This window comes from Antedon bifida, chromosome 10 (genome assembly GCF_963402885.1).
Source record: "Antedon bifida chromosome 10, ecAntBifi1.1, whole genome shotgun sequence".
Taxonomy (NCBI): domain Eukaryota; kingdom Metazoa; phylum Echinodermata; class Crinoidea; order Comatulida; family Antedonidae; genus Antedon; species Antedon bifida.
In genome coordinates this window covers 857,537-882,397 of record NC_136235.1, presented here as the reverse complement: position 1 = coordinate 882,397, position 24,861 = coordinate 857,537, and the positions used below count along the sequence as shown (strand labels likewise).

The following is a 24,861-nucleotide window of genomic DNA, read 5'->3' as shown; positions in this document are numbered from 1 at the left end:
CGACTAAAGCTCTGTACACTATCAAACTTTATGTGGCAAATGATGATGTCATATCACTATCATATTTGGGCACATCACACTTTTTTGTCAAATAGTTTGATAGTGTAGAAAGAGCTTAACATTTATTTTCTAATATCTTTAGTATTTTGTATTCACATGACTATTATGATACACCAGTAGTATGCGCCTTGAGGTCAAGCTTTTGGACATTAGACCATATTTTGTCATATTTTAAAAAAATAGGATGCTATTCACTCTCATGATGTCCTATAAAACAGTGCTATCACAACCAATACCGAATTAATTTAGCTTATTCATAGCATACAATGTCGCGCTAGAAATACAATACTTTGCAATTTTGTGACAATTTCTATTCACAGTCGTAAAAGTATATGGGTATGCTGGCAGTAAATACACGAATTGTTTATATAGCGATCAATACACTTACTGTTATTTATGGCGAAACTGATTTAAATGATATTGCGACTTCTTGGTCCTATTAGGGCAGGGTAATACAAAGTGTAATTGGTGAACAAATAATAGAGAAAACATGAAACAAGATGAAATGGTGGAACGATACGGTAATCATCAGATATGGTAAAGGAAAAAGAGGATGGTTATTATAGTTTAACGTTACTTTTGCTGAACTGATATTGCTTTAAATGATGCTAACTTTAATTTATTCTGTCGCAATATCAGAGAGAAATTAATAGAAAAGAATCTTTTACTTTATTAATCTGATGTTTAAACGTACCATACTTCTTCGACTGCCGCAAGAGGGCGCGAATCCGGAAGTGACTCTCGAAGCGAATTCATTAAAGAGTCCAAATTGAAACTTTGATTTGAGCTTAAATGACCGCCGGTAACATCAATACAATCAAATTGAATCACATTCAATTATATAAACATAGCGACCACGTCGTACGATACGACGACTAAGTAGATATGATTTATTAATAGTTTGTAATACACTTCGGCTGCCGCTAGAGGCGCGATTCCGGATGTATGGCAAAGTACCTCTAAGCGAATCCGTTATGGTTTAATCGCGCTCTCAGTGCGAACGAAGTTGAAATATTCCAATTCCACATTTAGTTTGTCTCGCTGAAGCATTGGTTTCCACTTGAGACGCAATGACAAGCGATGGATTATTCGAACTGTCGCTTCATTGGTCAGCTTGCATTATGTCTACGTCATTGCGTTGCCTCTCTGTGAGAGAGAAATGAACATCTGAGACAGCTATTTTCATAAAAGTTTTCCATTGTCTCCTCCTAGAATTTAATCATTGACATATTGAAGTAGACAAATCAGAACAAGGGTCACACACACTGGAAAACAGCAAGCAATTAGAAGAATTAGTAAATTTAGAAACATACATTATTTATCAACAATTTAATATATTTAATTATCGAAAGATTGCAATCAATTTATTTAGAATTTACAAATTACAAAATTCAACTTGAGTTCAAGTTGATTAAGTTAGGAATAACTAATCAGTTTGTAATGGAACTAACACCAGAATATTAAAATAGGATCAAATTAATTTTAAGATTATGACTTAAGTTTATACATGATGGTTGGTTTCGTAAACAATAATACACTGACTATACGATGGAAACCATTTTCACAAAACGGTTTTGGTATTTGATTTGTTGTTTGATTTGTAAGGCATCCTAAATTGTGCTCATGAACTATATCGAACTTCGGAGCAGACGCATATGAAGAACAAGGACGCGTCTGTCTATCATCTATGATTTCTTCTCTTTCGAACTCATTTCAACGTATCTGTTAAAAGTGCAAATAACTTTTGATCAAAGTGTTTAAATTATTTAAAATTTTGTAGTTAATCATAAATATTATGTATATATACTCATACAAAATTTCACATCATTACGATAATTTGTTGCTGAAATGCAAACACTCAAATTTCAATTCAAATTTTACGTTACGTTGTTTTGCCTTGGAACTGCCGTCTTTAAAACGTTTTTTTTATTACAATTCACGATTTGCCAGATCATCGCGTATTTCCTGTGTCATGTTGAAGCATAATACTCGTTCATTAAGGTTATTAGTGCGTCAACTGTTGACGTTTTGACTTTGCTGATGATAATTAAAACAAATGTTATCTACACGTGATACATTAGTTTTCAAACTGATTATTAGTGAACGATTATATTGTGTTACAAAATAGATTAACATCCCTCCATTGCATTCATGATTGTAATTTCAATACTTCTTAAACGTTAAAAAAAATATCCTTATTTACAGATATAAAGCCAATATACAGAGATGCAATTTTGAATCCTTATAATGTATTATATTATTTTACCGATATTGCCTTCGTGCAACCAACCGTGTAAAACAGTTTACATAATTGTCTGATCTCGTTGCTTAATAGGCCCATTCTTATATTCTGATACAGTACAGTCCAACGCCATATACGTAACAATAATTTGACCAATCACAAGCAACGAATGAACCGTCACTTGTGATTGGTCAACGTTCCTTCTGCGCACGTAGTGTGTTGCTAAGGAACAACAAACATTATCGTCATGATCGAAAACGTTGCGTCTACTTTTCAATCAAAAAAAAAAAAAATTTATAACGGTACTACTTTTGTATTTTATTGTATTGTTTTATTATGCATATGTTAGTTAAGAGCTTTGTATCTGTATATGTACATTTGATTACGAAATAAAGAATAAATTAATAAAAAATATTATATGGCTACACGACATGAAATATTTTGACAATAAAAGTTATATAATGAGGAATGTTACTATACCTTACGTATAATACTGTACGGTTATATAATGAGGAATGTTACTATACCTTACGTATAATACTGTACGGGTGCGTGTATTGTTACCTGGATTGTAGCTATTGTTTTTGTACCAAAACATCATGAATATTCATGAGCTTTGAAAACAAAGATGGTGTGTGGTAGCTATTCTGTCGGTTCAGACTGTAAGGTGAGATATTTTGGATATGTTATTCATTAATCGTAACTAAGAATGTTAACGTTCAGGTGATTGGAATGGCTCATAAACCACAAATAAACTAATCTATCATGATTATGTATAATTATCCAATTATATGTAAAGAGAAGAAGAAGAAACATTCCATTTCATTGGGTTGCTGTGTACGCGTAGCTGTGTGCAGTTTTCAATGTCAATTGCTTTTTTCAAATGAACGATTCCCTTAGTTTTCTCGGTATTTGTTTAGGGAAGAGTGAATTTCGTTCTGGTTACACAATTGTACTTCATATAGACTTCCTGTGGATTAGGCTACGATTTCCGATATACCTCCGTGATATTAGACGGTGTGAGAGAGCACTTTGTACATAGGCTGTCACACTTTGTTTTTTTTATAGTTTTGCTATACTTTTTGGAAGATTCATTCAATAGGGGATAACATCTGTCAGATGAAACTACTGTGATGTTTTATTATACATTCGTAATGACATTAATATCAATAAGAATTGGGGATGTGAAATAATTGCTAAGTGAAATAATGTACATAGTTCACAAGGGGAAGCAGGTTTGAAAGCTATAAGTCAATGGTTTGAATTCTATACAAGTGGCTTGTTACGTCACAGGTTTTTGATTATGTACATTGTCATGCTTGTATTTGTCGTGTGAATGAACTGTATGTTGTCTACACTGCAGTAGGCCAAGCTTTCCGATTTCGCCACCATCCTTCATATATTATAATATCACATAATCAAATATATAATGGCTGTTTTATTTCTGTAATATTCAAGATTGGGGATAATAGGTATATCGGCAATCATTGATTAGTAAACATGATGATTAAGGAGGTTGTTTTCGAATTCTGGTTAATTCTGGTTGAATATTAATAATCCGAGTTCTTTGAGAGTGGTTTACACGCGCTGAGTTCACGCGTCACACGTTCCTCCGGGCGTTCTCTTTGATCAATCGTCTGCTTTAATACAATTTTAATGTAAAAAGATTCGTTTAATTCTGAGATTAATTTGTTTTCTTTTTTGACATTGATTCATGTCAAGTGAATAAATGAAAATCGTTGACAAATTTGCATATCTGTTAAGTCATTTGAGGTTTAGCCAATAGTGGGGTTGATTTAATGCACACGCGCAACTCTAAAATTAGGATGATGGGAAAATTATACAAACAAGATTTGTTTCAAGAATATTCTGTAAAGATCTGATGTGAAATGTATGCATGCGTTGTCCGGCTTGGATCTCTATTAATCGAGCATCCATCAGTGGTGAAAGAAACTGAACTGATATTGTATACAACAGTATTCCATTACCTGTGAACGGTCATCCATTAAAATTTGGACACTTTCTCTTCTTGACATTGTTACATTTGTACTTGTAGTTTAAAAAAGATCCAAACATTATTGCTAAAACTTAAAGTGTCATCCTACGATATCTATCCGGTGTAGAAGGACTGCATCAAGAGTTATACGCAGTATATACACACCTTGAACTTCCTGTGGCTTCCTGGTTACACAGTTTACAGGATGAGCGGCTTACGAAGGCTGAGTGAAATCGTGGATATAGCCAGAAGAGCTTATATTGGAGGGTTTCAAACTAGAATTGAAGCTGAAGAGGCTATGCAATTGCATTCATCCGCTCGACAATCCAACGCTACCACTAATTCTGATATCGAGATGGTTGACGGATGGGATGATGTTTTAAATGATGCCTATATTTTAAAAGTAATGTATGGTGATTTTATTCTTATGTTTAATGGTCAGGTCTGGTTAGTCAATGTTATTGACCGGTTTGCTTAGAGTATTTAGGTATATTTGAGTATGTTCCGTATTCCATTTGCATGCCAACTTACCGGTAACGTGTGTAAAGTTCTATGACCTATTCAATTCAAAATGTAAAAATGTCTGTTGGACTCAGTGCTGGTGTTCAACAAAGAATGTGACGTAACAGTGCGTAGTAAAGGTCTGCATGAATGCAAAACGTTGACAAAATTGTGGTTTATTTGTGTATTTCAATTGATTGTTATCACTAATTCTACGGCATCGGTTTGGTTCGAATCATATATCATTTTGGACATTCTAACGGTATTGATTGTGAAGTGACTCGATGATTACTGGTTGTAAATTACACGACACTATTTGTTCAGCTTGAGCTATTAAACTTGGTAGATAGTTTACTACAGGTCCTATTAACCTATTAGCAAAGTGTGGTAAAACCATGTTTATATATCGTAAACTGAATCTGACCGTTTGGTTACAATTATCGACCGCGTCTTCCAGAAAATAGTGAAGTGAAGAGGGCAAAGAAATGTGCTAGGGCTTACTGTAGTATGCAAAAGAGCCATATTACGTGAGGTATTACAGCAACTGTAATGTACCTAATTAGTCCTCCATGGATGTACCCTCGTCGACGGTGCAAACCTTCAAAATAATTACTAAACTTTTAAAGTCAATTGGAACGTTGTTTACACATGGAACAGTAAATTAGGCCTATTAAATACACTACGCCTGTCAAGATGTTTAGACATGGTGATTTGTAATAATTTATAGAAAACAACCAGCCACTGCAACTGTGTTGTTTATTGTCGTAATGTAAGAGTGGATTAGACTAATTCAGTTAAGCTTTTGATGACAAACTTAATCTTCCTTTTGAGTAAATACGTAGTCTTTCGTGGTATTATAATTACAATACTAACCGTCTATCTTATATTGATGTACGTGATCGGAGGCCTAACGTTTCATCATCATCATCATCTTACAATTTATGTAACACCTAAACTGGTGAATATCATTTCAATATGTGCGATAATTGCCATCAATGTTTTTTCATCGTTATGATGATTTGAAAAGTCTCGCTTAATACAAACGTGTGTTCCAACGAGATACAAAGTTGAGATAATGTCCACATTTGCTTATTGCATGGAAATGTAAGCAAAAGGCTGATTTTCTAATAAACGTTTATAAAATACATTAGGACATTTGGAAGTAATACGGTGGGTGTCACACAATAGCATATGTTCCAGCATGTTAAATATAGTGTCTTCTCAAACATATCTAGTTTGTATCACTGTCTAAAGAGGTATAACAGATTTTTCTGTTTCTACAATCATTTTTTTAATGACGTCATGTTAAAAAAAAAACGTGATTTTATACTGATAATTAATTGTGATTTTTAAAGACTAAAATAATAAATTAATAAATATCTTTGTCTCAGTTCGAGTTGGTTGGTTAGTTTGCCGGTTTTTAATGGCTTATTTGTTGTATTTTGTGCTATATTTTGAATTCCCAAATGGCCTAGGCGATAATACGATGCAAGTACCATGCAGTTAAGTACGGTCAGAGCAAATTTACAAACACCCTAATTAGTACTACTACCATTTTAACACACTCTAAACCTCATAATTATTGTTTCTAGTTGTAATATATATTAGAAGTCTAATGAATGACGTCATCAATTCTGTAATTAACGTACTTATCTGTAGAGCATTGCAGGTGTATTTAATTGGAGTAATTGTATTAATATTCATAATTAATAGTGAATATATCATCAGATTAATCGTTGAAACACAACTAGCCACAAACAAAATTGCTTTAGTATTAATTGATTAAGCTTTTTATTATTCTATTTTATAATTCTCTTATTATAGTTTGATGACATTCCAGACTAAAAGAAAGTTTTCACAAAAGTCACAAAACTAGACAGACTCGAGTAATTAAATTTAAGTAAATAAATTCAACTAATGCTGATAACATGTTATATCAAGGCAATCTAACAACTTTGCCTCTTTGAAAGAAACACACCGTACTTTTTAACTATGTTTTGTTTGTTAATGCATATATTTTATGGTTTTTTCAGATATGTAATATTCGTTGTAAATGTAGGCCCTTTATAACGTAATTAAGAAAAAGAAATTCGTCTGTATAATTTATTGACTTGAAATGACATCGTTTTATTTAATCGATATCCTTCATCATCGTCCAATTTTTTTAATTTTTTTAGATAGCAGAGAAGGGAAATTACGATGAGTTTATTGAGCTGTATCGGAGTAAACCGGACCGAGCCAATTTTAAAGATAAGCGTGGTGCCGGTGTTCTACACCATTCGGTCAAAGGCAACAACATACAAATCATGGAGTTTCTCATATCTGAGGGAATTGGTAAGATTCTATTATACTCTGTTGTTTATGTTTCACTCCATATTTACAATATGGAGTGAAATTGTAATTACTAAGCCTAGTCTTGAAAATGTATCAAAATGCGAAATTTTTCCTCTTTTTTACTTCTGCATGAGTTTGTCAACTCTATCTACACGCAAACTTTTCTTGCCAAATGCTTGAGCTTGCTTGAGGTTTTAACTTTAGTTTGACTTGAATTGTTGTTTATTGTTTTATATTACATGACGAGCTTCCCGTTGTCAAAATGTAAATTTAGAGAAAAAACATCATCATCAGGTTATATTATCAACAGGAATCTTCCATTTTTTCTTCCACATATGTATCTCCATCTTCTTCTGTTGTCTCGTTTTTTTCTTGTTTTAATATTATCCTAACCACCTTACTTGATTATTATTTTTATTATCAACGTATGGTTAAAAACAAAAAAATTTAGTTCGATTTTTCTCAGAAACTCCATTATGTAATTTAGGCGTATATAAAAAACAATATGATCATGTAGTTTAGGACTATCTTATGTTAGGGTTTATCTCATATATTTTATTTGATTTGAGAGAAATAAATTAATTTGAATTGCAAAAAAAAGAAAATATTATCCGTTATCGTTGAAAGTCATGATTACTTCCATGTTTAATTTAAATCTTCCTCCCGATCTATCAAGTAAATAACGAGGCTTGAGTACAATGTGATAAATTGTACGATTAACATTCATATAATAATTATATATTGAAACGGTACTGTCGCAAATTACTACGATGTTTTGCAATCTCAATTTCATTAATCAAGTTAACCTTCTTTGGTTTGCACAATGTTGTTAGTTCCGGAACATACAACATTTACAATTCCACGATAATTAATTTCAACTTTATTTCGCTTCGTGGATTCCATTTTGAAATTAGATTCTTCTATCCGCTTTCGTGTCATATCATTACTACAAAGCTTTAAATTCATTCTGACAGCTTCATTTATTAAATCGCATGAAATGTAGACTCATTTTGTCTACAAATATAAACCGATCGATCAGTAAACATTAATACGTCACAGCATCTTATAACTGTATCACAAACTATTTCTAATGTATGTCAAGTTTGTTTATCGGCTTTATGTCATTTGCTGATGTGTTGCTGTGTATTTTTGCTGTGTATTTTTAAGAAACTAATGTAATTTAAACCGAAAAGGAAAATAGAAATAAAAAACAAATTTGCAGTTTCCTTTCATTTGAAATGAATAAGTTATTAGAATAATGGATTATGAATAATTTCAATAAAGGCTATGAAATGGAAAATTAATCTAAAAGATAAGTTTTTGAAATAAAGAGATTTTAAAATGCTTTCGTTTATCTTCTATCTAAGCATGACTGCCATGCTTGTCTTACATATATGTTTTTTGTTGAATGTGTTTTAAAACGAATGTAAAATTCTCTAGCTGACTGTTGTTACTGTACTTACTGTATAAATGTAAAGATGTATTTTATCTATTCTAATCTTGAGCAGTTTGTTCAAAACACTTTTTAAAGTGTAATTATAATTTTTGATAACGTTTTATGAATTTTTGGAAATCTTAGTTTAGTTGTTTTGTCATTGTTAAGTATAATTCTGTATTGCTTTGCTTTGTAAATATTAATCGCAAAATGTTACATAACAAGGTACAAAATGATATAATTATATAATAAAAAAATGTAAACTTTACTATTTTTTTCAATTTTTGTTTTCATTTATGTTCAGATGTCAATTTACAAGACTCCAGTCAGAACACACCTCTTCACTGGGCAGCTTTGTATGATAAACCCGATGCTTGTAGATTGTTATTGTCTGAATTTGGAGCCAATCCGAATATACTGAATGACTGCCACCAAGCCCCGCTCCATATTGGATGTGATAAAAACTATACAAGCATTGTAGAGGTAAAGAACATGTAATGTTGATTGGAAACTGGCAGTGAATATTAATAAATTAAACAATTTTATTAAATTTTTTTCACCAATGTTACCTCCCTTAGGAGAAAACAAAACAGTAAACTGTACAATTTAAAAAAAACACTTTGATTTAAAATTCGCACGGTCTGTAGCAAAAGAAAATCAAAATGGTTTCAACAAATTCAATGTGCAATATCATTTACATACAATTCTGTTTTGCTCTGAGACACAAGATATATAAGGAAAACATAAGTAAAATGAAATTCTATTTAATCAATTTAAGCAATGCTTTTGCACAAGCTATTCTCCATATGTGCAAAGAAGAACTATTTTGAAATTGTAAATAATAACAGAACAGTCTCCCAAACCCATTATAATTTAACTCATTTAATTAATATGTTTCTTCAGATTTTATGTAGTGACAGCAAGACTGATATCAATTTAGCAGGGGATGCAGGACAAACCCCACTTCACTACTGTGCTGTAAAAGATAGTGTAGAAACAGCAAACATACTGGTGAGTAGAATATGCATTTCAATGTGAAGGAATGACACACAAAAGTACTTTCATCTACTTGTTGAAAAGCCATTATGAGCAAACAAATTCGACCATCCACAGCGACATGGGCTAAGATGAACAAGTACCTGTGTAACCTCTTACTCTTCTGAAAGGTACACTGTATTCTTTAAAGTGTATACGAGACAGATGTGTAACCTGGACCTATAAAGTCCTTATTCGAGAAGACCTGTTCTACCACCAGGACCTGGTCAACTAGGAGCGAGAGTGCTGATTTTATTGCTATGGTTTACCTACTCTAACACTCAGCCACCCAAAACAAAGTTTCTTAACCATTTCTAAAATCAACATTGTTATATCCATTCAGTCTTAGTCAGTGTCATTATTGTTGCAAACTACCTTAGTTATTATGATCAAATCAGACATAGCATGTAATAAAGTTCCATGGTAATTAACGTTGTTGTTCTCAGATTCGAAAAGAAGCTAAAATGACGATACCAGATGCGAACGGAATGTATGTATTACATTCTGCTGCAACCCATGCCTCGTCTAGAGTGCTTGATCTGTTGTTTACAGAAGGTAAGAATGAAATACGTCATTTAATGCATTTTCATTTCGTTCGTTAGGCCTACAGTTCATCATGATTATTCACTATAGCGCATCTCGCGTCTCCGTGCACGCACGATTTTCAAACTTTTAATTTGTTCTTGCTGAGAAAATTCTCGCGCAACCATGTCTCATCATAGACGTGTTGATTAAACTGTAGGTGGGTCACGTTGATAGACCGAATTCTGTATCACGTAGGCCTATACTTTAGGTAATAAGGAATATACAATTTCCGCACACATATTCTAACATACGTCGTCAGTAGTTGCGACATAACAACTCATCACCGAGTCCAAATAAAATATTACTTTGATAGTTTAATGTCTTTTCCATGTTGTGTAGCCTATCTACTACTGTAATTGTTATTTCTGTTAATAAAAAACGATTCTGGTTTTTTTTCCATATAAAATGAATCCTCGTTTACTTGTAAAAACTTCAACATTATGTTACGTGTTGTTTGCAATTTAAATCTGGGACTTGAAAATAAATATGGCTCATGCGTCATTGCAAGCATATGTGTATATATTGTATAAGCCTACAATTATAAGTATTGTTCTGATTATGTTTATCCAGTAAGTAGAACTTAATTAAACAATTGTAGAAATGTTGTATATTTGTTGTGATTTATAAAGAAAGTTAGATCATGGAGGAATTAATATTATTGTATAATTATGTTATTGGATTGTGTCTCGCAGGTGAGAAGTTTGGATGTACCAGAAAAAGCATGTTATCTCTGTTGGACCGAGAGCAGAATTCAGCATTACACTGCGCAGTCAACGGTGGGGACATCAATGCAGTCAAACTCTGCCTAGATTTTGGGGTGGCATTGGATGTCAAGCAGGTGAGTTTGAGCCTATTTGTATAGGCAGTATGTATTCAATGACATTAAAATAGGTATTTTATAATAAATAGACAAGCTTATAGTATTTGTATCACTCTGCTACTTGTAAAATAGCCGATAATTTCCAAAATGTGTTAGGGCATTTCTAAAACATTTCGGAATTAAAAAGGACTTAAATAGAGCAAATGGCATGATTATCGGGTTTGTTTAAGGGAAGGAATGTAGTTACAGCAGTGGCTAGTAGTAGATAAACAGACGAGGTAGTTGATTTGCTACAATGGTTTTTTAATATTTTATCATTATACTATTATTTTTCATAGCCAGAAATGAGTTAGGTGATATGATTTTTAAGAACAAATAACAACATCAAGTTTACTTTAATTATAATGTTAACAGTTAAGCCGACAAGGCTGGTGACGGCCACTTAAGCTTTACATTACGATGTCACATTTGTTTAACTTTAATTATGCGCCTGTTTTAATTTAATTAGCTTTTGAACTCGTGAATGACGTGGACATGTAAACACTTTACTTGTTTTTATACATAGTGCTTCAGGGCTACACGAATAAAACTTAAATAAACACGTTATAAATTTTAAAATCTATTCCTCCTAGTGTTTACTCTCTCTCCTGTTTAGAATTAATTATTCTATATAACAGAGATAGAAAAAATAAAATGAGGAATACGCCTAGATTTTAAACTTTCTAGCGTGTTTCTAGCGAAATTTCATACATTTACGTATTTGTTAGAGAGCGCCGACTTGTTTTTAGTCGCGTGGACGCGACTCTATAGTTCACTATGTCGGTCGGTCTGTCTGTCGGTCTGTCTGTCGGTCTGTCTGTCGGTCCGGTATCACTATGCATTGTAGCACGCGACTTAATGGCTGTTGGCCTTGTTGTTTTTAATGTTTGGTCATCCTAAAGGATATAATTCCAACATGTTATTTATTGTCAATAACCACTTGGCGCCAATGTGAATAAGGACTCCAGGCTAGAGTGTAATAAATAAGACAGAAAGTCATATTGAGCTTATACAGAAAAAAACTACAATATTTATGCGTGACAATGTTTTAACAAAATCATTACCGATAAATAATGATAATAATAACAAATCTTGACAAAATCTTGCTGCTTGTTTAAGATTAGTTTGTTGATAATTTAAGTAGGTCATTGTTGGCTAGATTTTAATGAACAAGCTTTAGTAAAATAATGTATGATATGTAAATACTGATCGTTGTTAAACTAACTATGGTATTGAATTAAGTTCCAATATAATCATCTCCGCTAATTTAGGCCTATGTCGTTGTTTAACCGTCAGATGATAAATATCTTCCTGTTTACTCATCAATTGAAGCTTAAATGAAATTAGCGGCGCAATTATTTATCTGCTGTCCCTTAATTTCATACAGCGCCAGATGTATTATTAGATAATGATGATCATACATTTCTTAATATCAAGGTATTCATTGCAATGTAAACACACAATATATATATTTTATTACACCTTCGAGATGAACGCGAGTCAAAGTACTTGTAGAATATCACGCGTTGTTAGTAGTTGCTGTGATGTAGACCGCTAAACTCGTGTTTACACGGTAACAGGTAGCTTGTGCTATTTAATTGTTTTAAACGAACTCTTGATTAATGACTATGGAAGCAAGTGTACTTTTATGATAGAGCTAATAGAAATTGGCACTGATTGAGAGCTTGTAATGAAGCACTTTCACGAAGTCAATTAAAGAATAAATGTCAGCCAATTTAATTAAAAGCATGACTCGCGAAAGCAGATATTTACTGTTACTATACATTGTTTTATGACTAGATGTACAATTAATACTATCCTAAACGATTTTACGACATGGCTTGTTGAAAATCTTGTTAGTTGCTGAAATGTCATAATGAAAATATGTTGGATGCAAAGGAGCGTTAAACCACTACAGTTCCATTATGCGATTGTAATTAATAAATGGGTGTCGAATCTTTTATAATCAAAACAGCTCAAAATATAGCTTACCATTAGTAAGCTATTTTGAGATGAATCAGCAATATTGTATCTTCACGTCGTCAGAAACGCGTCTCAAGTTGCATTGCATCATGGTGTAATTCTCACTCGCGTATAATAACGCAACAACACACTATAATTGTAAATAAAACACAAAGCTTGATTTCAGTTAAAATAAATCAGAGTTGTTTACACAAACTAATAATCATGAGGTACATTTTCATACATTATTTGGCAATTTTCAGAACAAAAACTCTAACTAGCTGCTAAAAAATTCGAAACAAAGTAAAGCTCTGTCTACACTATCAAACTTTATGTGTTGTGCCCATATATGGACATGATGATGTTATATCCCTACCATTTTATGCATATCACTACCATATTGAGAACATTTTTTGTCATATATAAAGTTTTATAGTGTAGACAGAGCTTAATCTAAAACATCCCCTCCGTTTTCCTGATAGGCACATCACGATATGATCATGATCAATGTTTGGTATAGAATCACTCGCTCTGTTTCACCTGTGTTTAATGAAAACTTTGTTTTATTTTAGGATGATGGTTCAACTGCCATCCATCTTGCGTGTTCTTTAGGCTGCTTGAAGATTATCAAACTGATGATTGAACGGGAACCAGGAAAGCACCTACTCGAGATTAAAGACAACCAAAACCAAACGCCACTGCACAAGTAAATACAACCATTTATTTGTAGCTTTAATGAACTGAATAGAGCTATTGATTAAGCTCTGTCTACATTATCAAACTTTACAACAAAATGTGATATGCCCATATATGGACATGATGATGTCATATCACTACCATATTTAAGCATATCACACTTTTTTGACAAACTAGGATAGTGTAGATAGAGCTTTAGTTTGTACAGTATGCATTCATGAGTCTGATTGGTTAAAAGCAGGGAAGAGTTCCCTGGTTAAAAGTAAATTGGAAATAGTTGAATTCGCATAAACCACCAACCAAATTTGTTTATTGGGGAACAGGCTTAATTTAAAGATGTATTGTCCCCCTGAAATACAATTTTTTACATTTTTTTTGTTGCATATGCCATTTTAATGTCACATAATAGTTATCCACTTTGACCAAAAATTGGATCTAAAAACATGTATTTACCTGAAAAAACTGTAATTTAAAGCAAAAAATGGCTAAATTGGCTGCCAGCCAATGGATTTTTGGTTGAATTTAATCATTTATTATGTTATTTTATAAGTGAAAACATTATTTTTTTCCGTTTTTTTTCTACGGAAGTGATTAACTTTATTAAAACTACAAAATAACCTATTCAAAGTCTGATTTAATTAATCTTCATTTTTCATGTTTTTGGGGGACAATATATCTTTAATGTTATTTTGCTTTTGTTATTTTTGTTTATTGTTTGTCATACAGTTGTCCTGTTGAATGCATTGGGTTCTAGTGAGACAAGTTGCTTACTTTTATACATAATTGCAAAGAACTCTTCCTTTCCAATACTGTTTGTTATTCCTTAAATATTCCTATAAATAAATATACAAGTTATAGAATCAACAATTTGATCATTGAGCAATCCAACTAAATCATCTCCATTTATTATTTCAGAGCCGCAATGTTTGATCACGAGGAGCTTGTTAAACTTTTAATAAATGAGGTAACTTATTCACGTCAATAAGAAACGTAATAACAAAATAAATATCTAATACTTAGTTATCTATAGTATAACATTATATACCGGCAACAATAATCTGTATAGGATAAACCGTAAAGTAGTCGAAATTTCTTGATGAAACTGGGTTTTCTTTCTTTTATTCATGTTCTTTATCTTTTTTCACAGTACTGCAATTTTTTTTAAACTGAAATAAACTTTCTGCCGAAGTATGTGCTCTTTAAGCCATCATTGCCATTAAATGAAGTAATTCTGTATTGTTATTATTATTATAGGGTGCAAGTGTTGACCCAGTAGATACGCACAATCGTACTCCGTTGCTATTAGCAACAGCACGTGGAGGGTGGCGTACAGTACGTCTGTTGTTGTCACGTGGTGCAGACTACAATTGCGTCGACAGTCAAGACAGGAATATACTCCATCTTACAGCAATTAATGGCGCTGGACCATTTTTCTTTGGGAAAGAACTATTTAAGGTAAGGATTAGATTTAATTCTGTTACCTGGAATGTCCGAAACATAATACAGCACATTTATGAAAGTTGATAATTATACAGCCATAAAGTGAAATAGGTATTGGTTAACATTTCAATACGAAATTGTGAAATTGTTCTTAAATGTTGCCGTCATTTGTATCATTAAATAATTCGATTCAAATAGTAATAAATATTAAATAACATGCCGCCAAGAATGTTAATGTGCAGTTTTTATAGTAATAAGTTTACGAGTTAAAAGTTTTTACAGCTAAAACGTGAGCGCAGTTTGAATGAATAACGTAGCTTGAATACATTAATGTGCTTTAAGTAGAAACTAATTGTTTACTGAACATTGATATCAAATATAATTGTTAAAAGGAGAATATCTGAAGACTAATGAAATTACATTTATCTTTCTCAATTTCTAAAGAAAATTAAGAAACGAAGTTAATTAGTTGCGAGGTTAAACATGTTAGGCTAATCTCTGATTGGCTGATCAGACGTTTAATTTGATTGGATGGTTGTTTAAGAACGAACACGAATTACATTACTTGCAATCAGGATCCTTCTTCTTTTAATAATTGTATTAAGATTATAAATGAATCATAATGCATGTGATGATTGTCCAGTCGGTCGTTCACTCGGATTGTCCTGTTGCTGTCACGTGCGCATGCGCAATAAAATCTAGATAATATGCAAAGACATAAAATATGAACCAGTTCTTATGATAATACCTATTCCACTTAACGTCTGTGTATTAGTTTCTTTAAAAAATATTTATGTTACTTTACAAATGTAAGTAATATCATTTCATGCTTACGAACCTCATTGTAGATCAAATGGCACAATGAACTTGGTGGTAACATACTTGCTTACCAATTTCCTAAGCCAGGGTTCAACTCTTGGTTCTTTCGCAGTACCATGAGTTTAATAGTAGCAAACACTACCTAATTGACAAGCCTAGAATGCTTGGATTTCATTGAACGTAATTGCAATATAATAATAATAACGATATTTTTTGTAAGCAAATCGCATTGTAATAAGTTAACACTGACTGACAGCCTAGAATGCTTGGATATCATTTGGACGCAATTGCAATATTTGCATAATATATAATAATAACGATATTTGTTGTAAGCAAATCGCATTGTATTGTAAACACTTCATTGACGAGCTAATGCTGGATATCATTGGGACGTATTTGTAATATAATATAATAATAACGATATTTGTTGTAATCAAATCGCATTGTAAATAGTAAACACTGACTGACGAGCTAGAATGCTTGGATATCATTGGGACGTATTTGTAATATAATATAATAATAATAACGATATTTGTTGTAAGCAAATCACATTGTAATAGTAAGCACACTACCTCATTGATCGACGAGCCTAGAATGCATGCTTGAATTTTATTGGGACGTAATTTCAATATTTTGTTTTAAACAAATCTTATTGTAATTTTAACAGAATAGAACAGCGAGAGAACTGATAAACATGAAAGACTCTCATGGATGTACACCGATGCATTATGCCACAAAAGAGGGAAACATGAAATCTGTTATGGGTTTAATTGAACTTGGAGCAACCGTTAACTCTAAAGATAAACACAAACAATCACCTTTACATTTTGCAGCCAAGTGAGTATAGAAATTGGTATCATTAACGCCAATTATGGAAAAACTGCTTTTTAAAAAGCAAAAGCGAAAAATAAACCGCCGAATGTTTAAATATACCTGTGTTTTTATTTACTTTTCAGTTTGATACAGCTGATCTAGCACCTAATTGTTATACATAACGAACCGACTTTCATATTTGTTATCCTCTTCTGCTACTGGTTGACGTGACGTCACAAACAGTCTACCCAATTTACCCTAGTTCAGTTGAACCATCCTTTTGTTTTTATAATTTGATGGCAGACACAAATCCACCCAACGACACGCACACACAACGTTTGTCATGTTGATGTATGGATACAAACATTATTGTTCGTGGTTTTATATTCCTAGTAATTTGTTAAAAGGTATCCGTCATGATTTCATTAAACGCGTCAACTTTAATTCATGTTCTTTAATAGATATGGGAGATTCAACTCATGTCGACGAATGTTAGACAGTCCTCATGGACAAATGATCATTAACGAAGCAGACGGTGAAGGCAAGACTGCTCTTCACATTGCCGCCATGAATGGGCAAGCTAAAGTGGTTCAACTTCTACTGCATAGAGGCGCCCTTCTTCATAAGTAAGAATTAACACGTTGTTTCTGACGCGTCACATTCACATTTTATCAACATGATTCAATCATTCCTTTATTAATTAATATTGCTATGAATTTATTGATTCTCACTAAAGCACTATTGGTTCATTTCAATGGATGTAAACGCGTTTTGCTTGCTTTGTATAAACGCATTTTGTTTTCTTGGTATTAACGCATTTTTGTTTGCTTGGTATTAACGCGTTTTCTTTGCTTTGTATAAACGCGTTTTTGTTTTCTTGGTATTAACGCGTTTTTATTTTCTTGGTATTAACGTGTTTTTGTTTGCTTGCTATTAACGCGTTTTTGTTTGCTTGGTGTCAACGCGTTTTTGTTTGCTTAATAGAAACTTAAGATTTGAAATAAAACATGCACATCCGTCACAATAATAATGTTCGAATCGGTGAAATTGCTTTGTAATCACTGTCTACTGTTACAAATACGAATATTAGGAATTGGGATTGAAGCTTGCACCACCTCTAAATTCTAACAATAATTATCTTTTGCTTGAGTATCATTTTGCACAAACTACTACGAAGCTTACGTCATTCTCTCTTTTTTTACGCACACTCTGAGCTAAATCACTTCACACTCTTCAATATCTGTATAACATCACTCTATTTTCTGCAAAATCTCTTAAACGCTTTCATTTCATGCTAACTGCATTTATACGTACTAGACAGTACACTATCGTTTGCTTCTATTAGGGACTACAACGGTCGTACGCCTCTGCACCTTGCTGCCATGGGAGGATACACGAATACAATGGGTGTGTTGTTAGCAACTCATTCACATCTACTGGACATGGCTGACGACGAAGAGGTACAACAGATTACAATTAAGCTTGGTTTCCACTGTGACGCAACGCAATGACGTCACATTTAGCCAATCATGGCGTGATGGATCATCCGAATCGTTTGTGATTGGTTAACTCACTTGCGTTGCACCTACATCGTTACTTCCAAGTGGGAACCAAGCTTTATGAATTTGTTATTATTTTTTGTTCTTTTCGTGTATAAATAACAATACTTTATCTGTTTTGTCTTTGTGTAGTTTATTTCATTTACTGTGTTAATGATCAATTGCATTGACGTTTAATTTATTTTTCTATTTTATTCAATTTGTTAATTGTAAACTTTGCGAATTAATTGTCTATATTACCCCCTTTCGAGACGAGTAGGGGTTACCCCGGTGTAGTACTAGTACATCACTGCCACTGATTATAACTGGGCCCTCTGGGAGACCAGATTTTGACTGAAGTGGTCGCCCAGTATAAATAAATTTATAAAATAAAAAAAATAGTAGTATAATTATAAAAATAAATTTCACTTCAAAATAGTAACGACCTTTCTTCTATTTTGAAGAATACCGCACTACACCTGGCGGCTCAGTACGGTCATTCTGGTGCGGTCAAGTTTCTATTAGACAGTGATGCCAAAATAATCGCGAACATTGAGAACCTAAACATTGTTGACATGGCAATACAAAACAAGAACAAGTATGTTGCCCTCGCCATTATACAAAACGACAGGTATGTTTTATTGTATTATTTCATAGTTCAATTTTGTAATGTTTTGTATCAATCAATCACATCGGTTGGTAATTTGATCATGGAAAAAATGTATTATTAACAATCAATTTCAGATTAAACGAAATAAAAACAAATCATAAGAGAACAATTAACTTATAGAACAAAGAAAATACAAAAGAAAGAAAAAGATGAAAAATAAATATAATACAAATTAGAATTTGTGAAGGTGAGCGAACTTCCTAAAGGAAGAAAAACAATGTACAGTACTTATAGCTAGCATTATTATTATATAGTTTTACAGTATGTTTCCTCATTAAACAAAAGGAAAAAACACCAAAGTGAAAAGAACTAAATTGGGCTCAGCTTTTCAGAACTGTGACAAACAGAACCAACAATAAATATAACTAATATATTTAAGTATGATGCGATTTTTATGCGACTCTTTTGTAACAACAATAAGCTCATTATAATATAGCTAATTAATTCAATGATAACATTTTTATTTTGTTATGCTAGATGGAAGGAGGCTCTAGGCACCTGTTGTCGATACACGCTTGGACTTATTGAGCATCTTCCAGACGTTTGTTTAGTAAGTTACATTAATGCTATAGCCCCAAATCTGTAGTTTTTGTCTTTTTTATGTTAGTCGATTTGTGTCTGAAAATACGTGTACGAGCTTAAGTAGTATATATTTATTATGTGAAGAATATTAGTCAATTTGGACATATGCTTAATTATTTATTATTTATCTCTCATTCCATTAAATGTATTGTCCTTGTTACTTTATTACAGGTTCTACTAGATCGATGTGTCACCAAGTCTGATCTGGAACCCGAGTCTGAACATTTCTGGGTAAGACGTACAGAATACTTATTCAGTTTTCGATCATAGATAATATTATCAATTTGGTTTTTTCACAAGCAGCTATTGAGTCTAATAATCATTCTGCGCATGCTCATATGATTATGAATGTGGTGCGTTGAATGATTCAGTAGTCGTGCATAGTCCAGTGGCGCGCGTCGTAAAAACGAAATGAAGCTAACCAAATTACAACGATGGCAACTAGCTTTTACCAAACCCAACGTTACAACAATATTGAGAAAATATTACTCAATGAAGATTGGAAATATATCTTTACTTTTAGTCCCACGAGGGTTGTGAATTAAACCATTTAAAAAATATTCCTATTCTAGTATAAATATGATTTCACGTTTTTGAAATGTTCCGGATACGTGACGAAAACATACGAAGAGAAAGGAATGGAACTTATGCCACTACTGCCACTGAATGTAAGTTGATTGTTAATAATATTGTTATAATTTTGAATTACATAAACATTACTTTTGTAATTGATGGGCGTGTCATTGAAGCCAAACCTTCAGATTGACTTGCGAGCTGCGCCATCTTGTTTCCTATATTTCGAATAGTAAATCCACAAACAGTAACATACAAACCAAATATACTATAGATGATAGATACTACAAAATGAATTATATTACTAAAATGATAACTATTGTTTGTTTATAACATAGAAAATGGTACAATTCAACCGAATCAACTGCTTGTCACATCCCGTATGTCTTCACTACTTGTCGATGAAATGGTACGTACGTTTACTTTTCTTACTGTTACTTTACTGATGATCATCTGAACGCGAACGCAGAAGATTTCAAAGTTATCAATGAAGCAATTTCAATGGCGTACCAAGACTGATAGAAAAGTTTCTGCAACGTATATACGTCCTGCTTGTATTATTTGTTTTCTAAAATCATTCGGAAGATTAAAAAAAAAGTCTTGTTGCTACTACGACTTAAATCCACCAAGCGTTTTTTAAAGATATCTGTTTTCCATGGTTTTAATATAATTTCATATTTATTTCAACACATCACATGAACTTAAGTCTGTTTTCCACTAGGCGATTTGTTTTAGTTGACAAATCTACATGCGTAACAATATTTTAATCTTGTGACGTGCAGAAATGAACAACCAATCAGAACTCAGTAATTGTCGATTCGTGCGAATATGTTTGCTAAAGGAAAACATGCTTCATGTATATTACTGTGAATAATGGCTATTTTTCTTGCAGGTCAGCTTACGGTAGACCTGTTTATATGCTAAACATTTTCATCTATTCCATATTTTTAATGTTCCTGACGTCATTCGTGATCATTGAAGTACTTCCTCGTAAGAATCATACAGATGGAACACATTATGAGTACAGACACCCGCCACCTTCCGAAGTTAGTTTGTTTCTTGAGTTTTAATCAACTATTGTAGTTGCATACAAACTACTGCAGTTGCAACAAACTACTGTAGTTGCAACAAACTACTGTAGTTGCGTAAAAACTACTGTAGTTGCATACAAACTACTGCAGTTGCAACAAACTACTGTAGTTGCAACAAACTACTGTAGTTGCATCAAACCTAAAATTGTGATTTTTATAACTGAACTAAATTTTTAAATAACACACTTAGGCCTATTGATAAATCCATATTTCAATGACGAAATCTGTATCTCCATGTTTTTATTAATCATAAAAACAGTATTTAAAAATTGTGTTAATTCTAAGTCATTCCTTATCTATTTAGTTTGCACACATTGGTTGAACAAAAATCTTATTACAAAAAAAAATTATTATATGAAGCCTATTGCTATTTTTGGATTTCCTAATTTTGAAATATTATTTTTTTGTTTTTGAGGAGCCTATCATTACAAGCTATGCTTTCATTTAGGTTCCTCCACAAGTTATTAGTAAAGTGAAATAACATGAAATGAAATATGACTGTTAATTTATTTAAATTATTTCTTTTTAGTTTACAAATTTTAGCATCGTTGGTTGTTGGGTCATAACGATGTTTTCAGCACTCAATATGTTTAAAGAAATCGTCCAAATGTCTTACCAGGTAAGGTTTGATAAATAAATAACAAAAGATTGTGTTTACACTAAATAAATCTAGCATTGATACAAGTTAATACTTGGTACAAAACGTAAAGGACCCCAATAGAAATAAGCTCCTAAACTTTTGGAGTTACTGTAAGTTGAAGTAAAATTATGACTTTGTTTTCCAAACGAATTCAAATCAATTCATACGTAAGAAAATGTTGAGAGGTTTAGCAAAACATAATCGATGAATCATAACTTATTTAAATTTAGAGAGATAAATACTTCAGGGAAGTAACAAACGCAGTAGAGTGGATTTTGTACATCAGTTCGATGCTGTTTGTGGCGCCATTTTTAGGCGGTTACTCAACCCACTACCAGTGGTCGTGTGGCGCCATTGCAATATTTCTGGCATGGTTCAATTTTCTGCTGTATCTTCAAAGGTAAGGATTTATATTTTATATCAATATAGACCCGATTCTACAGCTGTCACTAGATAGATTCTAACTGACTATCGCAAGACATGAAAGCGATAGTCAGTTAGAAGTTATCTTATGACAAATTTGGTGTAATATAGTGTACTTATTAAGAAGATTTTACTATTCTGTGTTATTATCAGATAATAATAATATACTCGCCTTAACAATTTTCCTTGCTGATACTATTAACATGATCAATTTTGTAGCAGTTTGCCTTTTGTTTATGAATGCCTAGTTTCTAAAGAGGACCTTTCTCATTGTTTGCATGGAAAGTTCACTTTTTAAAATATGTTTTTGTATTCAAATAATGTGTTATTTGTTTCAGATTTGATATATTTGGCATCTACGTAGTGATGTTTCTGGAGATATTAAAAACCTTGATACAAGTCTTACTCGTCTTTTCAATACTTATCATAGCCTTTAGCCTCGCTCTGTATATACTTTTATCACAAGAGGTACGTTTCCTTTTTTAAACCAAAATGCATTACCGATTTAGTGACACCATTACTTACCATTATTCGAAATATTAATCTTGGTAATATGCTTTACTAAGAAAAAATATAATCGTGACAAAATTCTAATTTTCAATTCCAATTTATTTTCCACATACACCACCATCTTATGTGATAGTGTTGATAAATTCTTGCTGTAATATTTTAATTATTTACAATTTTTTTATGCGTGTATACTTTTATACATACTTTTTACATTAATTAAATTAAGGTTTGTAAATTTATTCGAGCAAATTATTCTCAATATAAGAATATCAATAGGGTTTTTAATGATTTTTTGTAGGTCCTTGCTGATGCAGAGAGAGCAGCTTCCAATCATTACTGCCACTAGCTAAGCTTATGATAAACCTACTTATTTTAACCTGTATATATATTGATACGATATTTCTTTTAGGAAAACCACGCCCATTCAACGATAGGTTTGTCTCTGATGCATGTTGTTGTGATGACGTTAGGAGAGATGGATTATATCAATTCGTATGTAGATCCAGCGACCGATGGCAGAGATGAAACAATGCACTTTCAAGGCCTCTCCTTCTTCTTCATTGTCATGTTGATATTGCTAATGCCTATTCTCCTTATGAACTTACTGGTAAGAATTAACTCATATGTAGTATTGTATATCCTTCTAGCGTTCTTATTTTCATTAAAAATCACGGATTACTTCTAACATATAAGAACAATGATTATGTAATATGGGTTAAAATATGGTTTTATAACTGTAGTGCAGCCTTTGTCATGGGATCATTTTGTACTGCACATCTTTAAAATCTGATAGTAGTGTTACGGCTATTTATTTATTTAACTGATGTTAAACTAGGTTGTGGCTCAAGTATTAAGAGTAAATTATAATATGAATAGTGTTTATGATGTTGATAATAACTGTGATGGTATAAATTACATTAGGAATCTCTGTTGAGGAGACGCCATTCCATGACCAAACAAAGTAGCCTCTTTTTATATTGCCCCTCGTTGTTGCTCAACAAGGAACTTCACCTTTACGAAGTCCCCTGAATAGATGTTTTCCTGGGTATGGGGTGTCCTAATATAAGTATAGCGTGGTTCTTACTAGAGACGCAACGCCATCGAGTTAACCAATGACAAGCCACTGTTTGAATAATCCATCGATTGTGATTGGTTAAATTTGTAACTGTAGCCTAATTCTCGTTATTTTGTTTTGTGTGTGATTATAGATTGGTTTAGCGGTTGGTGATATTGCTGGTGTACAGCGTAATGCTCAGTTAAAGCGTCTTGCAATGCAGGTTGATCTCCACACTGACTTAGAACAGAAGTTACCGCCAAAAGCCATTAAATACGTCGATAGGACTGAGTACACCGTATACCCTAATTGTTCAAAACTATTCCTCTTCAAGGTATGACAATCGTACTTTTTATAGTAATCTACTACTTTGCTTTGTACCATGTTTTTATGTATTCATTGCCTAAAAGTTTTCCTTTTTCCCTGCTTTTCCGGGACCTTCTTGAAAAACCCAGTTTGTGACATTGTGCTAAATTATTATTACTCATAAATATCTGTTTTGATTTGATTTAACAAAATAAATAATACTTATTTGATAGCAAAGTCATTGCTTAAAGTTGATCATTGTCGTCATAGTTTCCCAACAAAATGAAGAAATGAATATGTACTTTTGGGTTTCATTAACCATGTAGTAACATAAGTGGCAATGTATTGGTAATTTGTTGATGACTATTTTTGTATTATTAGATTTGGAAGAAAATTCGGGCGACGGCAGGAATGGATGATGACAGCACTCAAATGGAAAGGATAACGGAAGCGACGACGGATCCGGTTTTCGATCTCGTACATAAAGAACAACTTAAACAGAAACGAAGGTAGCCTGTTCATACAACTTAAACATTTCACTACTTCGCTTTTTTTCTTTAATTAATATGCTAAAATACAAGAAAAACCTTCTTAAAGAGAAGTTTGTTTCTCACTACGATGCCAACTAATGACGTACGTGCAGCGCAGGTTATCAACTAATCACAAGTGCTAGTTCAGATTGGTCAAAGTACTTGCG

At 32.6% G+C, this 24,861-nt stretch overlaps 1 protein-coding gene across 3 annotated transcripts in view; it reads left to right on the top strand.

Annotated features, from left to right (window-relative positions):
• The window catches only part of LOC144853976 (transient receptor potential cation channel subfamily A member 1-like), a 34,923-nt gene that overhangs the window by 7,359 nt on the left and 2,703 nt on the right, over positions 1–24,861 (top strand). For 2 of the 3 annotated variants that reach the window (XR_013614473.1, XM_078711855.1), the window contains exons 2-24: positions 6,977–7,133; positions 8,873–9,051; positions 9,472–9,579; positions 10,050–10,158; positions 10,881–11,026; positions 13,582–13,715; positions 14,621–14,669; positions 14,960–15,160; positions 16,632–16,801; positions 17,239–17,403; positions 18,123–18,237; positions 18,780–18,946; positions 19,463–19,535; positions 19,739–19,798; positions 20,140–20,235; positions 20,479–20,549; positions 21,033–21,186; positions 21,761–21,850; positions 22,102–22,271; positions 22,633–22,762; positions 23,214–23,411; positions 24,013–24,192; positions 24,546–24,673. Coding sequence is in view for 2 of the 3 variants with exons in the window: in XM_078711855.1 (XP_078567981.1) it covers positions 6,977–7,133; positions 8,873–9,051; positions 9,472–9,579; positions 10,050–10,158; positions 10,881–11,026; positions 13,582–13,715; positions 14,621–14,669; positions 14,960–15,160; positions 16,632–16,801; positions 17,239–17,403; positions 18,123–18,237; positions 18,780–18,946; positions 19,463–19,535; positions 19,739–19,798; positions 20,140–20,235; positions 20,479–20,549; positions 21,033–21,186; positions 21,761–21,850; positions 22,102–22,271; positions 22,633–22,762; positions 23,214–23,411; positions 24,013–24,192; positions 24,546–24,673 (3,050 nt within the window). In the remaining variant the exon portion in view is untranslated. Of the gene's footprint in view, positions 1–4,577; positions 4,702–6,976; positions 7,134–8,872; positions 9,052–9,471; positions 9,580–10,049; positions 10,159–10,880; positions 11,027–13,581; positions 13,716–14,620; positions 14,670–14,959; positions 15,161–16,631; positions 16,802–17,238; positions 17,404–18,122; positions 18,238–18,779; positions 18,947–19,462; positions 19,536–19,738; positions 19,799–20,139; positions 20,236–20,478; positions 20,550–21,032; positions 21,187–21,760; positions 21,851–22,101; positions 22,272–22,632; positions 22,763–23,213; positions 23,412–24,012; positions 24,193–24,545; positions 24,674–24,861 lie in introns of those variants that run through there. The other variant, XM_078711856.1, reaches the window with a different exon arrangement.